The 19495-nt window shown below is 38.5% G+C and overlaps 1 protein-coding gene across 1 annotated transcript; it reads left to right on the top strand.

Moving 5' to 3' along the window:
* The first annotated feature begins 972 nt into the window (after positions 1-972).
* Positions 973-19385, top strand: TDG (thymine DNA glycosylase). The gene is made up of 10 exons (XM_061204527.1): positions 973-1149; positions 8935-9074; positions 11064-11305; positions 12129-12198; positions 13608-13743; positions 13945-14027; positions 14107-14201; positions 16354-16525; positions 16944-17069; positions 17498-19385. Exons 1-10 carry the CDS (start codon positions 1127-1129, stop codon positions 17629-17631), a joined length of 1221 nt encoding a protein of 406 aa, XP_061060510.1. The 5' UTR covers positions 973-1126; the 3' UTR covers positions 17632-19385.
* Positions 19386-19495: the final 110 nt, after the last annotated feature.

The raw sequence follows: 19495 nt of genomic DNA, 5'->3' as shown, positions 1-19495 counted from the left end.
TACTCATGAAAGCCCTTTCCTGGATCCTAGAATGAAGAAGACACAAGTGGCACAGAACCTCAGCCATTTCCCAGCTCGTGTATTAATGAGTGAGAAATAAACCTTTGTTGCTGTAAACCACTGAGATTTTGGACTCACAGCATAAAATATGGAAAGCTAACTAATACAGCAGCCATGTGTCCCATCAGGCTAACTAAAGAAACAGAAAAGCCTATTTCCATTAAGAGTTATTTAATGATGTCCTTGTACAAAAACCAGCGATTAACTTGAGAACTAATGAAACAAAACCAGCTTTAACAGCCAGTGAGAATAAAAGAGGGGTTAGTCCGGAAGGTTGTAAGGAGGAGGTGATGCTTGAGTGCCAACTACTCTCACAGACTTTAAACTTTTATATTTTTACATATTAAAAGTAAAGCAGAGAACGGTTTACGTAAAGTTCCACATTTTACAAAGCCGTTTTACAATCACCCTCATTTTACAGATTAGGAAACTGAGGCCCAATATGGTACAGTGGCTGGGACTCCCAGGTTTTCTGATACCAAAGTCTCTGCTTTGTCCTACATCACAGTAATTACTTGGTAATTAATGCAAATCGCTGTTTTTAATTGGAATAAAATTATCCAGGTGGAAAGGCCTGGATAATTGTGATAAGCATAACCGCCCCACCTACACAGCGCCCACAGAGAGGACTTCCCCAACTCGCACGCACCGCCACCAGCCCACCACCGAAAAGCCGGGTAGCAAAACCTTACATCCCCAGAGCATTCCCCCTCCCTGCCTTTTTATCCGCCATCTTTCCCGGAAGGCCAAGTGGCGAGCAGAAGAACCAACGAGAGGGGAGAGAACGTGATTGGACTGCCCTGCATCACGTGACAAGCACGGGGCGTGTGACTTGGCTCCGGGCAGACGGAAGCGCCGGACGGCGGGTGGGTCTGGCCTGGGGGGAGGGGGACTAGAAACTTGGGGGAGGAGCTTGAGCGCCAGCCGCTGTCCCAGTTCTGCCAGCAATCGAATCTAAGTGTCTGGTTATTACCGTACCGCAGTACGTGCCTGGGCCGCGGTACTACAGAGTCCGGTCGCTCGCTTGCCGGGCAGGAGTAGCTGTGCGCGCGATCGGCAGCAGGGAATGGAAGCGGAGAACGCAGGCAGGTAAGGCCGGGGCGGGGCGCCGCCCCTTCCCCCGCGCCCTTCGCCGTGGGTCAGGCCGCGGGCGCGCGCGCTCACGCACGCACGCAGGGGGTCTTTAAGGCCACGGCCCCAGTACAAAGGCCGGGGCCGCGCGTGCGCACTGGCGGCCTGCTCGGGCCGCCCCTTGCATAGGTCCCTCAGACTGGGCGCCGCTTGCATCTGGGCCCCGCTCTCCAGTCCTTCCCGGCAGCTAGCCAGCATTAAAATGCGATAATAAGTAACCAGCAGTCTCCGGTTAGTATTTGGTTCCGGTTACCTTTCTTGGCTACATTTCCCTTCACCCTCCATTACCGTGCAGAGCTGTAAGGATGTAGTATCACATGTATCACTCCAGGAGTTTGCATCTCAGAGTTGTAGATTTACTGTGTCTTCCTTCCTCAAAGGTGGACGTCAGGGGCACAGGGTAGATAACATTGCCGCACTAGAGCTCTTGAATTCTGGGACTAGGAATAACATTCCCAAGAAGTCGTCTGAAATTGTGTTCTAGTGGTCTTCGAGACTCTCTTAAGAATTTACTTGTAATATGTCCTTTGGGGAGTGTAAGAGGCGTGGAGAGTTTTGCAAAAGCAGAGATCTCGAAATAGGAACCCCAGACGGAAAGCCAAATGAACTAAATATGGTAACAGAGTATTTAAAAAGGAAAAAAAAAAAAAAAGGTTTACATTGGAATACAATACTGTTAGACCTAATGAAGAATTATCCTGACTTTCTGGCCATTGGGCCCTGAACTTGGGCAAGACACTAAACCTCTCTGAGCCTGTTCATATCTGTAAAATAGGGCGTCTGTGAAATCCAGTTCTGACATGCTGTGAGTCGGCGTTATGTGGAAGGGGTGTGCTTAAGTAACCAACATAGATTGTCTTAGAGTTTAGGGAAGGAGATATATGTAGATAAAATGCAGACTTCATCTTGACATTATGAATCAAATCCCGAAATAAACAACTCCATTTCTTTCCGTGAAGAACTTTACAAATAAAAGAATTCACCAAAACTTGTGGAAATCACTCTCATCTTTGTGATCTTCGGATCAGAATTGAAACCTGGGTAACACCTTCCATGAAGTAAATTACAGTCATCTCTCTGTATCCAGGTCCCTCGCGAACACCAAAATCTGGACGCTCAATACCTTAAATAAAATGGCAGAGTCCGGTCGGCCCTCATGCCTGTTCCGGAATGCAGATTTGGGGAGGGCTGGTTGTTCACATCGTCAGACCTTACTCAGTGTCTTACAGCAAAGTAATAGGTCTCTTTGGTACAATGTTTAGCTCAAAACTGTCTGACTTATATTTGGTCTTAACTTAATCCATTGGGTTATAGATCATTTTTTATTTTGATTTGCAAAGCTTTCGCCTTGGGAAATGTGGAGAATTCTGTGTTAGTACTCTCAGGAATTTATCCTTGGGCATTCTGAAATGACTCAGGCCCCAGGTAATTCTGAGAAAGTGGTTCTCTGTCATCCTTGACTTTGTGCTAATCAAGGAATGGCATGGAACTTTAGGTATAGTGAATTTACTATTTACTTTGGAAGATTAATTTCAAAAAATTCAAAGAAAAAAATTCCATAGATATAGACCCCTTTTTTAAAAAAGAGAGAATAGTTCAAGAGTCTAAACAAGTACTTACAGTCTAACCAGAGAGGAAAAAAGGAAAAAGAGGACCAGTATGTTTCTAATGAGCTCAAGCATGAAAAGGACATTTACCAAAGATGCGAAGTAGGATGCCAAGTCAAAAATGACTGGAAACGTGTGACACAGACCACCGAGAATACAGACAATTAAGATTAACCCTCAGATGAGATTGGGCTTTCTAGAAATGTTAAAGAGACCAAGAACTTTTTTGAGTTAGTGTGGACAATAAGAAGGACAAGAAAGATTTGGGTTTTCTGCCTTGTTCACTGGCATGTTGTTAGTAGATGACAGAAACTATAAGCACTTAGTTCTGATTTTGATTTTTCATTTCATGTTAAGAAAAATGATTGTAGATGGAAAATGGCAGAATGAATGTTAGATTTAAAGCTCAAGATCAATGAGGGCATTGAAGAGAACTTTTAGCTGCTCTAACAGAAATCATGTTTCCTGACCCAGATGAGTTGTATTTCAAGTGAGAGGCCAGATTACAGCATTCTTTAATAACTTGTAGACAACAGGAGAGGGGCCTAAAGTCTGAAAATAAACACATGGATCCTTTTTATTTTCCACAGGTGGAGTCTGTCGTGGAATTTATTGACTTTGATCCTAAATAAAATTTTTACTTCTCAGTGGTTATTGAACATATTTAAAAGGAACTAGTGACCACTAAGCTACAGTATAAGTTCAGAATAAAGCAAGACCTACCAGGCTAGGTTCATTCCCTTTTTGATAATGATACTAGGCCAGACAGCATCAGAAGGTGGATGACAGGGGTACCTAGAATATTTAATCATCCCCTGTTGTCTTTGTTTTTGTTATAACAAATGTATTACATACCAGGCACTGTTTTAAGCATTTTACATGTGTTAACTAATTTTATTCTCATAATCAATGAATTAGGTGCTTCTGTCCCCATTTTACAGATGTGGAAGCTGGGACATAAAGAGGTTAAGGAACCTGCCTACAGAACTAGTAAATGGCAGAGCTGAAATTTGAACCCACGCAGTGTAGCTTCAAAGTCAGCCTCCCTAACATCTGTATGTTTTGTGGGCAAGATAAGGATAGACTGGTGGCAGTCCTCTTAGGTGAAATCAAAAACTGCTTTACTACTGAGAGTCAAGGCCAGGCTGAAGAGAGGTCTATACTGATGTGCCATGTAGTCCTACCCCAACTTTTCAGTGTTTAACAGCTTCAAGGTGCTGATGGCATGCTGATAAAATATTTGAGTGACCCAACTCTGTGAGGGGTTTGTGGAATTGATAGATTGAGTCAGAATCCAGGTCACTCCCAACTGGCTGGAATGTGAATCATCTATTACAAAAAGAGGCACAATCCTGTGCTTAAGTACAGAAAGAACAGTGCTACAGGTGAGAGATGAGGGAGCGGAGACAAAGGGCAGTTTTCACTGATGGTAAATTCAGTATGAATCAACAGTATAATGTGGGTGCCAGTAAAGCTAATGTAATGATTTTGTAATATGTCTCCAGAATGAGGAAGTTGATAGCCCTGCTCAGTCTCAGGATGATGAGGCTATGGAGTATTTTTATTTTGTTTTATCCTAAGCCCTAGAAAAATGACCAGATAGTGAGGAAACTTGAAATTATGCTATATGCACAATAGTTAAATGAGTTGGGGTTCTGGCTCATTCTCAGTTTTTTGTGTTTACAGTTTCCAGTAGACCCTGCACAGTAAGTACCCAGTAATGCATGGTGAATACATGCACTTCCACTTAGCAATATTGAATGTAGGCTTTAAATAGTTATAATGTATTCCATCATAATTTATGTAACTAGTCACTTTTAGTTGAGCATTTGGATTATTTAGCATTGATCGTTATTTTGTAAGTATTCAGTGTTCTGTATGCGTGTTTAAATGAAGGTAGTAAAATGTTGCTATAGAGTGAATGTGTCCTTCCAGAATTCATATGTTGAAACCTAACATATGGTTAGGTTATTTGGAGGTGGGGCCTTTGGGAGGTGATTAGCTCATGAGGGCAGAGCCCTCCTAATTGGAATTAGTGCCCTTGTAAAAGAGATTCCAGAGAGATCCCTCACCCTTTCCCCCGTGTGAGGACACAGCAAGAAGTCAACCTAAAATGAACCATAAAGCAGGCCCTCACCAGTCACTAAATCTGCCAGCACTTTGAACTTGGGCTTTCCAACCTCCAAAACTGTGAGAAATAAATATTTGTTGTTTATAAGCCACTCAGTCTATGGTGTTTTGTATAGCAACCTGAACAAACTAAGACAAATATATTTAGAAAAAAAGCAACTTACATCTTTAAAATAGTAGAAAATAACTGAAGGTTAAAGAAGTTGGAGTCATTCATCTTAGAGAAACCTTAAAGAGTTAGTTTTTTGGGGTTTTTGTTTGTTTTAATTTTTGTTGGAGTATAGTTGCTTTACAGTGTTGTGTTAGTTTCTGCTGTACAGCAAAGTGAATCAGTTATACGTATACATATATCCTTTCTTTTTTAGATTTGCTTCCCATATAGGTCACCACAGAGCATTGAGTAGAGTTCCCTGTGCTATACAGGAGGTTCTCATTAGTTATCTATTTTATGCATAGTTGTGTATATATGTCAATCCCACTCTCCCAATTCATCCCACCGCCCTGAGTTAGTTTTTTGAAATGCAGCAAAATCTGAATTAACTGGACTCCTTAGTCAACTCTGTGTGTGTGTGTGTGCACGCGCGCTCGTGTGCACGCTCGTGCGCACATGCATGCCCGTGTGTGTTTTGAGAAAGACCTTTGGAAAATACACACTTAATCACTTTCAGACAGTGGTAAAAAACCAGTCCTTTGAGCACTGTTGTTCAGGTGAAGGGGGTGTAAATGGAGGCTAGGAGAGAGGAAAGGGTTAACTGCAGGAAAAAGGGAGAGGTATCCAGAACATTTGTGTGTGGGGACAAACACAAATGATAGGGGAGAAAAGTCAACAAGGGGAAATAAAATCATTTATCATGCTCGTAAGTTTGATATCAGGGAATTATAGAAAATTAAAATGCTTTGGGGTCCGTTCTGAGTCTGGACAGGTTTAGTCTTATTTCCTACACTTTCTCCATATATGTGGACATAACGGAATCTCACCCCTCATTTTCATGGGGAGGGAACGGAGGTCCTGAGAGGATGCTAAGTGCTCCTCTGTTGCTGTCTCTAATACAGAGAAAATTATTGTTCATAAACATTGCAGAATTCTGAATTATGAAGTGGTAGTTACCCTATATAAATATAACAAATGTATTTAGGAAATATTTTCACATTAAGGTTGAAATAGGTTCATGCTGCTTCCAAATTTAACCATTATTAGATAATAGAAAATTAAATTATCCAGAACTCTAGTTTCCTAGCATTCAAGTTCATAAAGGGTTTGGTACAGATGTAATGCTGTCTTCTCCAAGTAGTCAGAACGTTGTAGTCCACCCTCTTTCCTTTTGTTCCGGCTGTTAGGAAGCCGTTGAGATAATCAAGCTAAATTGAATGCTCAAAAATAGTACATTACCTCAGAATTTATACATTCTATTTTTCATAGCTTTCTCTGTTTCTTTTCTAATTAAACTTACTGTGAAGTGCCAGGGATAATTTTAGAAAGATTAAGGGACATATCCATATTATAGCCAAGTTTCCGGATTTTTTTAAAAAAATTGATGCATATCTCTTAAAATAAGACCACATTTTCTCTTCCTTATTTTTCACTTTTTCTTCAGCCAGCTGAATTCTGAAATGTTGGTTTTCAGTTTCTGAAAGTCAGAATTTAATGACCCCTAAATATGCTAAAGGAGCCACATTTTGGAAATTCATTTTTTTAAGTTCAGAATCTTTTTGTAATGGGAATGGTGTTTCCCTTGTTTTTGTATTTTTAAGAGTGGATTTTTGTGAAGTGCTCAAAATGGGACAGATATGTGAAACTCTGAGAGCCGTAACAATAAACATGGGGGAGAGTGAGACGTTGCCTTCCTGACAGTGCGACACTCACTTATTGTGACCACATGAGTTTTCTTTTATATCTTCTAGCTGAAAGGGGCTATTAGATCTCAGGAAACCGTCACTGGCCACAGTCCGAAGTTACAGTGCGTTTTACTGGAATTTCGAAGGGTAGCCACATGAGATCTCTCGACTAACCTAGCTATATATCCAGCTCCTCGTTAGCATATCTCAGTCATAAACACAGCCAGTATTTGGACAATTTATCCAAAAGTGCTATGAATATTATTAAAGAAAAGTGTGATTAAAGAGAACATTTGACTTTGTGCCAGGCAAGGTTTAAGCCCTTTGCTTCTTTTCAATTTTACAACTTAACTTCTAGTCCTTGTCTACATACTTTCTCCATGAGCAGCCTTAGCTCACAATGTTATTTTGTATTCTTTTCCACTTTATTATATATTAAACATTTTCTGTGCTTTTACATATCAATTAATTTAATTTTTAGTAGCTGCATAGTAGACTCATGTTAATGTACTATAGTTTACTAAATCATTGTATTGTCTTTATTTTTTCATATAATTTGAAAACAATGTATTTAAAGAAATAAAACTCTTAAGATATATAGTTTAATATCTTTCTCACTAATTCTTCATCTTTTCTTTACCATCTTACCCTTAAAGATAGCTTGAAGCTAAAATGCTTCGCCATTGTTTTGTCCACTGAGATTGGGCCCCTGTTTTTCTTTGAGCATCCAGTGTTCTAGCCTAGCCACCCACAGGTAGTTTGTAACCCTGTGTCTGCCTGGGCCGTTTAAGTTTATCCTGGGGAATGTTTTAGTTTGCCTTCTTTTTTTAAGAACCAAGTTATTAAGGTATGATTTACATGTTGTAAATTTCATGCATTTACCGTGTACTAGTTTGCCTTTTTAACCTCAGCTTTCTGAGCACCCTGTTTTCTTTGTCCACACATCACAGAAAAAGAAACTATTAAGCTTGCCACAGAAAACATGGCTTTTCTTTCCAAATGGTAAATGGTACTTATCCATTTTATTTCCTAGTGTTTTTCTTCCTTCTGCATATTTAATGGCATTTTTTTGGCATCAGCTGTAACTCAGGTTTCATAAAATGTGGGTTTCCTTCCCTAGCTTTGTGCTGATAGCAACAGCTTGGGGTAGTGGTTTATAGTCACCAGACATATTTTTTAGCATTTGTTTTCTGTGAAGGCCTGTGTTCCTTACATTGAACAGAACACTTTGAACAGAGTTTAAATCATGTTCAGAAGAGAGGTTTAGAGTAGTCTTTTCCATAAATTCACAGATATTTATGGAAATATCCATTTCTAGTCCTCATTTAGTGGCAAAAAAACCCCAGCAACCGTTAAAAAAAACAGATCCAGTGAATACATAAGTAAACAGGCAAGTAAATCAAAAGAGAACCTTAAGTTCTTAAGGAATGGGGAGATGTTGGTCAAAGGGCACAAACCTCAAGTTATAAGATTAACACGTTCTGGGGATCTAATGTACAGCATGGTGATTTTAACGAATAATGCTGAAGGATATACTTGAAAGTTGCTGAGAGAGCAGATCTGAAATGTTCTCACCACAAGAAAGAAATGGTAATTATGTGCCCCGGTGGAAGTGTTAGCTAAGGCTCTGGTGGTAATCATTTTGCAGTATATGTGTGTAGGTCAACACTGTTGTACACCTTAAACTTATACAATGTTACATGTCAACTATATCTCAATAAAACTGAAAAAAAAAAGATTAAATTGCAGGGGACCTTTGTGACAAGAGGATTAAATACTGAAGGTTGGAATACAAATTATTTTTGTAGATATTTCAACCCTGTACGGGCTGGTGGGCATTTCAACTGTCTACTAGAAAATTCCCATGATCTCATTTCAGGGAAGTACACGCTTACCTGACAGGACTGGTAAGTTTTACTGATGACACATTTTGTCATTAAAACAGTGTGAGAGTTAATTATAGATGGTTAGTAGGCACCCAGTAAAGGATGGGTAAATGTGTACATATGGGAAGAGATCTTCTTCCCCTCTTTGCTCCTGTTGTCAACTCTAAATAAATACTATAATCTGGTTACAAATATTTGGATCCTGACGGTTTTTTGGAGCTGATCATTTAATCTTCCATTTGGGTAATTTTGTCTTCTTATCTTATCCTTAATTGTTCTTTCAGCTATTCCCTTCAGCAAGCACAAGCTTTTTATACATTTCCATTCCAGCAAATGATGACTGAAGTTCCTATGGCAGTTATGAATGAACAAGAAATGCCAGACGAAGTTCCAGCCCCAGCTCCTGCTCAGGAACCCACACAAGGTAGTTTTCACCAGGATACTTTGGAAAATTAGCTACTGCATTAGCCAACATATTTAAGAAAGGGTTTAATGATGAATTTTAACTCTGTTTTTGTGTTAAAAAATTTAATCCACTTTTTTAAGTACTTAATAAGTGCCAGGCACTATGATAGGTTTTGGGGAATAAAAGAACATGAATCCTGCCCTCAAATATCTCCTAATCTAGTCAACATGGAACTCCTCTGTACGCTAAGTGATGCAGAGGGGCACAGGATGCTGGGGGGCTGGCACCTAACTTGGACTGAGGCTCAGAGGCAGCTTCCCAGAGCTCTGAAATTCAGCGGTGAGGGAGTAGCACGTGAAGCACATGACAAATGGGTTGGGGAAAATTCCAGGCCAAGGGAGCAGTGTGCACCGAAACACAGACATGAAGAAGCATGACACAGTTGAAAAACCGTGATTCTGTGTTATTGGAGTCTGGAGTATAGCAAAGAAATGGTGAGAGATGAGGCTGGATTAGGGGGCAGTCGAGGCTTCTTGTTTAACCTAAAGAATGTGTGTTCTATTCTGTAGGCGATAGGAAGCTGTTGAGAGAATGGAATTAGAGGGGGACTTAAATAGATTGATATTTTAATATCATAGAGGATAGACTATAATAGAGATATATCAAATATGTATCTAATAATAATAATATATATGATAATATGGTAGAGAGCAGGGCAGAACTTGGAGGCAAGGCCGTGGTTCATGGATTTCCTGCAGGAAGTGAGGGAGAAAGAGGAGTCTGGCACTTGGACGAAAGAGGTACCATTCACCAAGACAGGGAATTAGAAGAGAGGAGAACAGATTTGGGGGTGGATGGTGGAGAGAGGGTAACGATTTTCTCCAGTGTAGCAGTACGGTGTAAGGAATGTGCTCAGAGTTTCAGTTTATGGTTGCGGGAGCACATCTAACTGCACTGCATTGGAGATCCGCCCTGCCCTCGACTCTTCTGTCTCTCCGGGCAGGGAGCACTAGGACGTCTCCAGCCACCAGCCGATGGAGGCGGACCCCTTGGCATGGGGAGTGGCTGAAGCAGTGTGAGGAGAAGCGAGGACGGATGGGAGGCTGAGTTGAGGAAACGCCAAATAGTAGCGGAATGGGATAGGGGCCCGAGAAATGAAGTGCCACGTTAAAGAGTTATGGATGACAAAATCAAGACTTCCTTTGGGTAATTTTATGTCACTGGTGCTTGTCCGCAGGTAATTTTCCCCCAAGGAACATTTGGCATTGTCTGGAGGAGATACTTTTGATTGCCATGACTGGCAGGGTGCTACTGGCACCTAGTGGATAGAGGCCCCAGTTGCTGTTAAACATACTTGAATGCACAGGACAGGCCCTCACAGCCCAAAATCATTCAGCCTCAAATGTCAGTAGGGCCAAGATTGAGAAACTCTGCTTGAGGTCCTGAGATCAGAGCCCTAGTCTTACCTTTTGACAAGTACTGCCAGCCCAGAGAGTTCATCCCCAGCATGTCTCAATTCACCTCTTCGACTGTGTGGGGAACACAGTATACGCTCAGTCCCTAAAACAAGCCCATAAGCCATTTGAGTTCTGCTGGAAATTACGGGGGAACTGAATTAAAATGTTTCCCTTCCTCTCTGTTTTTCTATCTATTTATTCTTTCATTTGTTGACTTAACTATTTATGTATTTACATTTAGAATTCTTATAAAATGGTACATAGACACTTTGCATCCCTGGGGAGCCCAAGATGCCAAGTAATATTGTGTGGAAAATCAATCTATGATTATAAAGGACGTTCCATCCCAAGAACAGCTAGCAGAGGAAGGAGGGTGGGGTTGAGGCCACATAGACCCAGAAGGAAGGGGGAGGTATTGCAGAGGAGAGTGATGTTGGGAAATAAAGAGAAAAGTGGAAAGGATGTTGATGGGGTGACTTTTCTGGGAAAGCTGCATAAAGCTTGTAAGTTAAGGTTTTCTGCATCTACGTCTTGGAAATCATTGTTTCAGAGACTCCAAAAGGAAGAAAAAGAAAACCCAGAAAAACAGAACCAAAAACACCAGTGGAACCCAAAAAACCCACTGAAGCCAAAAAATCTGGCAAGTCCACAAAATCAAAAGAAAAGCAAGAAAAAATTACAGACACATTTAAAGTGAAGAGAAAAGTAGACCGGTTCAATGGTGTTTCAGAAGCTGAACTTTTGACCAAGACTCTACCGGACATTTTGACCTTCAATCTGGACATTGTGATTGTAAGGATATTTGTTCTCCTTTGGTTTTATAAATAGCATTGGTGGATTAACTTTACTTAACCATATCCTTGCAAATAGCATTTTGCTGAAAAGAACCATTTCTAAGATCCTCTTGGTAGTAAATGGAGTCACCTTCTTAAGGTTGTATTGTATGAGTTGGTTTAAGAGGGTGGGCTCCGGGGCAGGGCTGTCTGCTTTCACATCCTGCCACATGGGTATGACCACGGACAAGCCTGAACCTTCCTAAACACCAGTTTCCTCATTGGTGAAGCAGGGGTGATGATAGGATGAAGGTGGATCCTTTGGCATAGGGATTGCAATTACATAAAATAATCCACGTGACTCACTTAGGTTGCATGACACCTGTGGGTTCTCCATAATTGATAACTCTGATTTTGAACTTTGATTTTTGTCAGTAACTGTAAGAAACATCAACATGGAAACAACTGTGTAGACGATGTGGAGTCAGCTGCTTGTTGGGAGTTGAGAAGCAGACTTGTGGCTGGACCTGGGCTCAGGTTGATTGATTGCTCCAGCTCCTCTCTCTTTCCAGCCCAGTTGGGTGTGAGGCTGCTGGGGATATGAGGGAGTCAAACTGGTTTTTAAAAACAACACCAAAACTTTTAATATAAAGGAAATCTCTTTCCTCAAAATGGAATACTTTGTTCAGGTCAAGAGTTGGTACTTGATAGAGCAATAGCTTCTGATGCTAGATTAGATTTTTATTTTAATCAATTCAGTTTTATCCACCACTCCTCCATGGAAGCCCTAAGACTTAAGCCTACTTTTCAAGACTAAAATGTACAAACATTTTGTTTTGTAGATTGGCATAAACCCAGGACTAATGGCTGCTTACAAAGGGCATCATTACCCTGGACCTGGAAACCATTTTTGTAAGTGGTTACCTTTTTTATTTATTTTTTTATTTTTAAAAATATTTATTTATTTGGCTGCATCAGGTCTTAGTTGTAGCACACGGGGTCTTCGTTGTCACATGTGGGATCTTCGTTGTGGCATGCGAACTCTTAGTTGCAGCATGTGGGATCTAGTTCCCTGACCAGGGATCAAACCCAGGCCCCCTGCATTGGGAGCATGGAGTCTTAGCCACTGGACCACCAGGGAAGTCCCTGTGGTTACCTTTTTTAATATTTTACTTTTAAACTAGATATTCTTGTTAATAGTTTGGGTCTTGTTTTTTTTAAACCAAATTGTGTTTTTTAAAAAGAAACTATGGTTGAGTAAATATAATACATCTTTTCTATGTGTTTTTACACAAAAATAAAAGGTTTGAAATGATCTGACGCTGTTAACATTTTGGTGTATAAGAGTGGAGGGGCATGAAAAAGTACTTTCTCTTTGGTTTGAGTTGTTTTCAGTGAGTTTTAACACCTTTTTTTAAAATGATTTTTCTTTTTTGTTACTATTCTGTTATCTACAGAATAGTAACAATAGTACATCGTTGTGCCAGTACAGACGGAATACTTACCTTTCCAGATTTCTGCTCATCTTATTTCCTAGGAGAAATTAAATGCATTGGCAATTAAGCTGTAATAGTTAAGAGAGACTCTGATTGGAGACATTCTCCACAGATGCTTTGTATCTAGCAGAAATTAGTATTGAAGATCTTCATACTTGTAGAGTGAGCTTTAAAACCAAGTATAGCTCCTGTTGTATTGTCCTATATATAAATCATCTTATCTATTATAACACTGCCTAATAGACAAGGCGTGCAGTAGACAATCAGGAAACACTAGCTGATTAAGTAAACAGCATTAAAAACCTTTAGTACAAATGACAGTAATGTATTTTTGGAACTAATAACATGTTGTCTCCATTATTTGAAAACAAAATTTCCAGAGAAGTTTGAACTTTTCATTTTCTCCACTGTCAAGATGTTTACATGCCCTGAGTCCATTGGTGTATGTTTATCTGTTTAGGGTTTTCCAGGGGCAGGTGGTGGTACTTCCAGTTATTAAAAAGCTAAACAAACAGTGTCGAAGTTTACTACACTGACTAGCTGTGTACTCAACAAGCATTTACTTTGACCCCCTGTAAAAAGGAGATAAACAATAGTAATATTTCAGTTACGACAATTAAATGAGGTAATCCATGTGAAGGACTTAGCACAGTACCCAGCCCATAGTAATTGCTTGGTATGGTATTTGACCTATGTTATAATTTTTTAAATATCTGAAATCTTTTTTTTTTTTTTTTTTAATTCCAAGAGTAGACCCACATCAATACATGGGGCAGAAAAACCTTTGACCTTCTACAGAAATAAACTGAACTCTCTTTTTCACAGGGAAGTGTCTGTTTATGTCAGGGCTGAGTGAGATCCAACTGAATCACATGGATGATCACACTTTACCAGGAAAATATGGTATTGGATTTACCAATATGGTGGAAAGGACAACACCAGGCAGCAAGGATCTTTCCAGGTGATTGTATAACATTCAGTTTTATAGGTTGGAACCTTGGTCATGCTGGGTGCCTCATGTACTCTAGGAGCATCCTATGTATCTAGTTTAAGCTGAGCTTAACAGTTATATGATTTGATCTTTTATAGAAAGCTATCTGAATTTAGTGTATTATAAATATTGCCATATTTATATTTTGACTACTTTTTAATTCGATTTTAGTAAAGAATTTCGTGAAGGAGGACGTATTCTAGTGCAGAAATTACAGAAATATCAGCCACGAATAGCAGTGTTTAATGGAAAATGTAAGATTTACTTTTAAATTTTATCTTTTTTCTTTGCTAACGTTATGGGCAATGTAAATATGCTTGTATTTCATTTTAGGTATTTATGACATTTTTAGTAAGGAAGTTTTTGGAATAAAAGTTAAGAACTTAGAATTTGGACTTCAACCGCATAAGATCCCAGACACAGAAACTGTAAGTCCTTAAAACTACATTTGTAAATCAACTAAATATGAATTTTCTCTAGCTAGTTTCCCCTTTTTATTTGTTCTGTCCATTTTTAATTTATGCTGTGAAAAAAAACCACTGTATTTTGTGGAATAATATCTACATATCAGCTTGAAGTAATTGTTGCAAATTAATTCAGATACTGTTATAGTTTTATTAGAAAAAGAAACATTTGTCAGATAAATGTCTTTATGACATTATGTTAGTTATGTTATTTGGCTAAAATATTGAGAGGAGCTGGCTCACAAGCTCATTCAAAATATATTTAATGGCATATTCTTGTCAAATTCAAGTGGGTTAGCCCTTATTCAGTTGTGAAACAAACATGTAAATATAGACATGATCCCGATTAGTGAAACTGCTAATCACCCCCCGTTTATATATCCTGGCCCAGTCTCATGTTAGAGCCATATAAACAGAACAGCCCCGTTGCAGACAGGCATCCAGCCAACCTGACTGGCATTTGGTGCTATTGTCTTTATACATAAAGGCATCATGAAATAACACATGGGTTTTCAAACTCTATAATTTCTGTGGAGTTTCTGCAGACATTTGATTCAAAGTTTGCTTCTTAAATATAGTTTTAAGTTTTGTTTACAGCTTTTAAAATAAAAATACACATGCACAGACCTCTGTGTTACAGACAGCATTTTAAATGACGAGAAGCCAACGTGCTGACAAGTTTTTGTGGAGACCTCAGAATAAAGTTTCTGCAACCAATATATATTTTAACTTCTTTTTAAATTTCTTCTGTTTTTAACTAATAAATATGTGATTGATAAAGTAGGTTGTAGCACTGGTCATTCTTTAAATTGCGGCCTACCCTTGTTTACTTGGGTAAAATTGTACAGATGAGTTCACTACTTCCTATAAAGTACTGCATTATTGTCCCTTAAATGCCAGATGAGGCTCAGGTATGTCTCTTGGATGTGTGATCAGAGTAGTGCAATAATAAGTGAACCTGAATCATATCAAGATAGGTAGTTTTAGCTCTTACAATGATCTGTGAGTGCATTTATCTTATAAAATTTATTCTTTATCATGAAGTATTCAGAGTTATTGATGATATTAGTGATCCAGCTTTGAAAAAATCTACTTTTTCAAGTTTCTGGATCACTTTAATTGAAGACTATCTTGAGCTTGGAAAATGTGCTATTACAAAACCTGGTAGCGTTTGCACCTACATATCTTTCTGAATCAGGATTTTCTAAATGCTGCATAAACGAAACAAAATAAGTCAATAACAGTTTGGTTTTTTTTCTGTAATATATGGTATAGAGGCCAATTTAAAAATTGTAAAAAATTGCAACTGGAAAGTCCATAATTCAGCAGCCTCACTCTTTTATATAAGATATATATATCCTGATATATTTTATGCTCTGTGAAGGACAATTTGTCATCATCATCCAAAATGATAAATGCAAATATCTTTCTTCCTAGCCATTCCACTTCTAGGAATTTATCCAACAGATAGACTCACACATATTCAAAATTAAATATATACAAGGTTTTTCACTACAGCTTATAATATAAAAAGATTGGAAACAACCTAAATGCCCACAGGGGGGCTCTGGTTAAATTATGAAACTACTACACAGCTATAAAAAAGGAAGCTTGTTTTACTCTGATATAGATACCTGATACAGAATTATCTTTGAGATACATTGTTGAGTAAAAAAAGCAGGGTGCAGGATAGGGAATAGAGCATGTTACCATTTGTGTGTTTTTAAAAGGGGTGAGGGAGAGTACATATATCAGATACGTTTATTTGATTGTATATTCATGGAAAACCTCTGGAACTAGCAATTGATTGCCCTTGGAAAAGAGAACTAGGTAGATAGAAACAGAATTTGGAGGAAAGACTTTTCATTGTATACTTATATGTCGTTTTGTACGAACACTGGGGGAGGCGGGAAGCCTCATTGTTTTTGATTTATTGACTTTGTACTAAGTAAATATTACAAATTTGAACTCAAACACAGCTACTTTTATTGATTTTGCATATATTTATATAAGTATCAAGTTATTAACCCAAAGAAAGACAGATTTTCTAATCTCAAGATGAGTAGATTCAATAGACTTGTAAGATTTCTATAACTACAAAATGTTATGATTCTAGCTCTGCTATGTTATGCCATCATCCAGTGCAAGATGTGCTCAGTTTCCTCGAGCCCAGGACAAAGTTCATTACTACATTAAGCTGAAAGACTTAAGAGATCAGTTGAAAGGCATTGAGCGAAACACAGAAGTTCAAGAGGTGCAATATACATTTGACCTGCGGCTAGCCCAAGGTATGTTACCATTATCACTCCTGTTGTTCATTTCATGTATGTCTACATTATAGAAAGTATGTTGTGAATTTTAAATTAAGCAGGAGAAAAGAAAACAATTATATTGGCAGCCAGAGTGCTCTGATAACAGGTGTTAGTCACTATTAAAATCCTTTTCCCGAGGACTTCCTGTCTCATCTGGGGGCTCCTACAGATGTTGAGGAGCCAAGAAACAGTGTAGCTCACCTAAAATTAAATCTAATAGGTTTTGACAGCTTTTATGAGTTAACTTGGTTTATGTTACAAATAGTTGAAAGCGAAAGTTGTGTCTCAGATGTGAAATTCAAGAAAAAGATTTGTTCACGATAATTTCTGAATAAAGCTATCTTCAAAATTGTTATACAAAATCAGTTTTAAATCCCTTTTACCCTTGTCACAGAGGATGCAAAGAAGATGGCTGTGAAGGAAGAAAAGTATGATCCGGGTTATGAAGCAGCGTACGGTGGTGCTTATAGTGAAAATCCGTGCAGTAGTGAACCTTGCAGCTTCTCTTCAGATGGGCTGAGTATGTCCCCTCCATCTGTTTGTTTCTTTCAAAAACTTGGTTTTGCCAGGATTGGGGGAAAAAGCTTTTTTAGAGAGAGTAAATTACTGAAGAATGGGAACGGAAATACAAAAATCTATTTAGTGACTTAGAGTGAAAATTCGATGGTTATTTGGCGTTTAACTTCACAAGCTTTTACAGCTCATTTTCTTTAAGTCACTGACTCTAAGTCATCCTAAGTGCATTTCCCTCCTTGAATAACAAATGAGGATTTATCAGTCCGCATCTTAAAATAGAAAAGAAATTTACAATTGTATTCAAGAAGGTTGCTTAACTATTTTAATAACAGCTCTCCTTCACTGGACTGTTAAAATCTCCTAATTAGATCATTTAAAGCTTTTAAATAGAATAAACTAACATTCTTCCTCCCTTCCCCCTCCCCCCGCCAGTGGCTGACAGCGGAGGATCAACTTTCAGTGACATTCCCAATGGGCAGTGGATGACCCAGTCATTTACAGACGAGATTCCTTCCTTTAATAATCACTGTGGGATGCAAGAACAGGAAGAAGGAAACCATGCTTAAGAATGGTGTTTCTCAGCCCTGCTTAAATGCTGCAGTTTTAATGCAGTTGTCAAGAAGTGGCCCTCTTGACACCACCTCAGAGTGGTTTGTTAACTGAAGTATTTTATTCATATTTTACTCTGGTGATGTAATCATGGTACAGTAGAACTACTTACGGACCTAAGTACTTTGGAAGGAGAAAGTAGAGTTTTTTGTGTATGAGTTTTTGTATTGGAATTAATCATCATTCCAGCTTTTTATAAACTATCTTTCATTTATGAAGAAATTGATTTTCTTTTGGGAGTCACTTTTAACCTGTAATTTAAAAATGAAAGAGTCTGCATATTTACACTTGATTATTAACTGTGCATAAACTTAGACGCACCGTTATCCCTTTCATGCGTAAGAAGGGCATGCTGATGATAAGATTCCCACTGGTAAAGAGGCAAATGTGCTGATTTTCATCTGTGAGGTTAACCCTCAGTAGAGTCTCATTTGGTAGTTTTTAGTGGTGTTTGATGGGCTTCCTGAGTTGTATTCACACTCAGACCACCTTGCTTTACCAGTGGTGAGCGTTTGTGAGAGTTGCTTGGTAGTAGAAATGGAGAGTATGGCCTTGCAGCAGCAAGGCTAACCCAGCCTTACGTGTCAGGGCCGTGAGCCCTGGCTTTGGCCCTCTCACCCCCATGTGTTGGTCTTCTAGTAGGCAGAAACTATTCTGCTGGGATGGTAAGTTCCAGAGAGTGCAGAAGACCTTTTAAATTTTGCTACTTCATCTGTGTTTTACTTGAGAGACATACATTTGATAGGGAAGGAACTGAATTTCTCTCTCAGTATCTATCACCATTCAAATTTTATCCTCCTTGGCTTTAAGCATGTAACATGGAAATGATGAGAAATGAACCTTCAGATTGAGTAACAAGATGCTGGAGGTGTTTGATAATCTTATTTAAACTGGTGCTTTATGTACATGAGATGTACTAAAATAAATAATACAGGATTTTTCTTGCTAGGTAAATCAAATAAGCCAGTAATTTTTAAAAATTCTTTCTCTTCATCATTGCTATTTGTTACTGTGGATTAAGTGAACCTCATGGCCAGGTTACTTTGAAGTAATGTACCTCTGTGATTTTCTAATGCATTTTCCATGGTGCTACAAATAGTCCAGACTACTAGGCCTGGTGGATATCAAAGCTGGGTATTCAGAAATGCCAGTTGCATTTACTCCTGATCACTTCTGAATATTCTGATTTTATACCTACCCAGGGAGCATGCTGTTTCTTGATATGAAAATATTTATGAGGTTTTGTTTTTTTTTCTAAAAGGTTATATAGCCTGTTTTTTTTGTAATAAGAGATACAAATTATTGTTGTGAATCTTAACATGCTTTTTTAGCTGTAGCTATGATGGATTTTATTTTTCCTTTAGTCTAGGTAAAGCTGTGTAAAAGTCATTCGTGTTATTTAAATCACGTACTGTACTGCTGTTTACATGGATGTTTTGTGCAGGTGCTTTGAAGTGCCTTGCATCAGGGATTAGGAACAATTTAATTATTTTTTCCTGGGACTCTGTAAAGCATGTAACTAGGTATTACTTTGGTTTTTAACAATTACAGCCTTACATAGATTTTTTTTTTAAGTGGAGAAAATACCTTTTAAATTATGATGGACACGCACTAGAGAATGGGTTTGAAGATTCTTTTCAAGCATACAATAATGGTGTTTTTCATTAAATATGACAGATGAACAGTAAATGTTGATATACCCTATACACAACAATATGAGACTTTTTCATTAAATAATATTTAAAAAGTTTTTAAATTCATTTGAAAATCTGATGATTTTTACAATAAAAAATATTGAAGATGATTATCCTTAAGTTGCAT

Source organism: Eubalaena glacialis, chromosome 11 (assembly GCF_028564815.1).
Source record: "Eubalaena glacialis isolate mEubGla1 chromosome 11, mEubGla1.1.hap2.+ XY, whole genome shotgun sequence".
In the NCBI taxonomy this organism is placed as follows: domain Eukaryota; kingdom Metazoa; phylum Chordata; class Mammalia; order Artiodactyla; family Balaenidae; genus Eubalaena; species Eubalaena glacialis.
The sequence above is the reverse complement of the archived record's forward strand: the minus strand, read 5'-3'. Positions and strand labels throughout refer to the sequence as shown.

Bases quoted from the DNA above. Each gene is read 5' to 3' on its own strand.
- TDG (XM_061204527.1), top strand. From the start codon at position 1,127: ATGGAAGCGGAGAACGCAGGCAG. The intron at 13,744-13,944 runs GTGATTGTATAA...ATTCGATTTTAG, and splicing joins GGCAGCAAGGATCTTTCCAG to TAAAGAATTTCGTGAAGGAG. The intron at 17,070-17,497 runs GTATGTCCCCTC...TCCCCCCGCCAG, and splicing joins CTTCTCTTCAGATGGGCTGA to TGGCTGACAGCGGAGGATCA.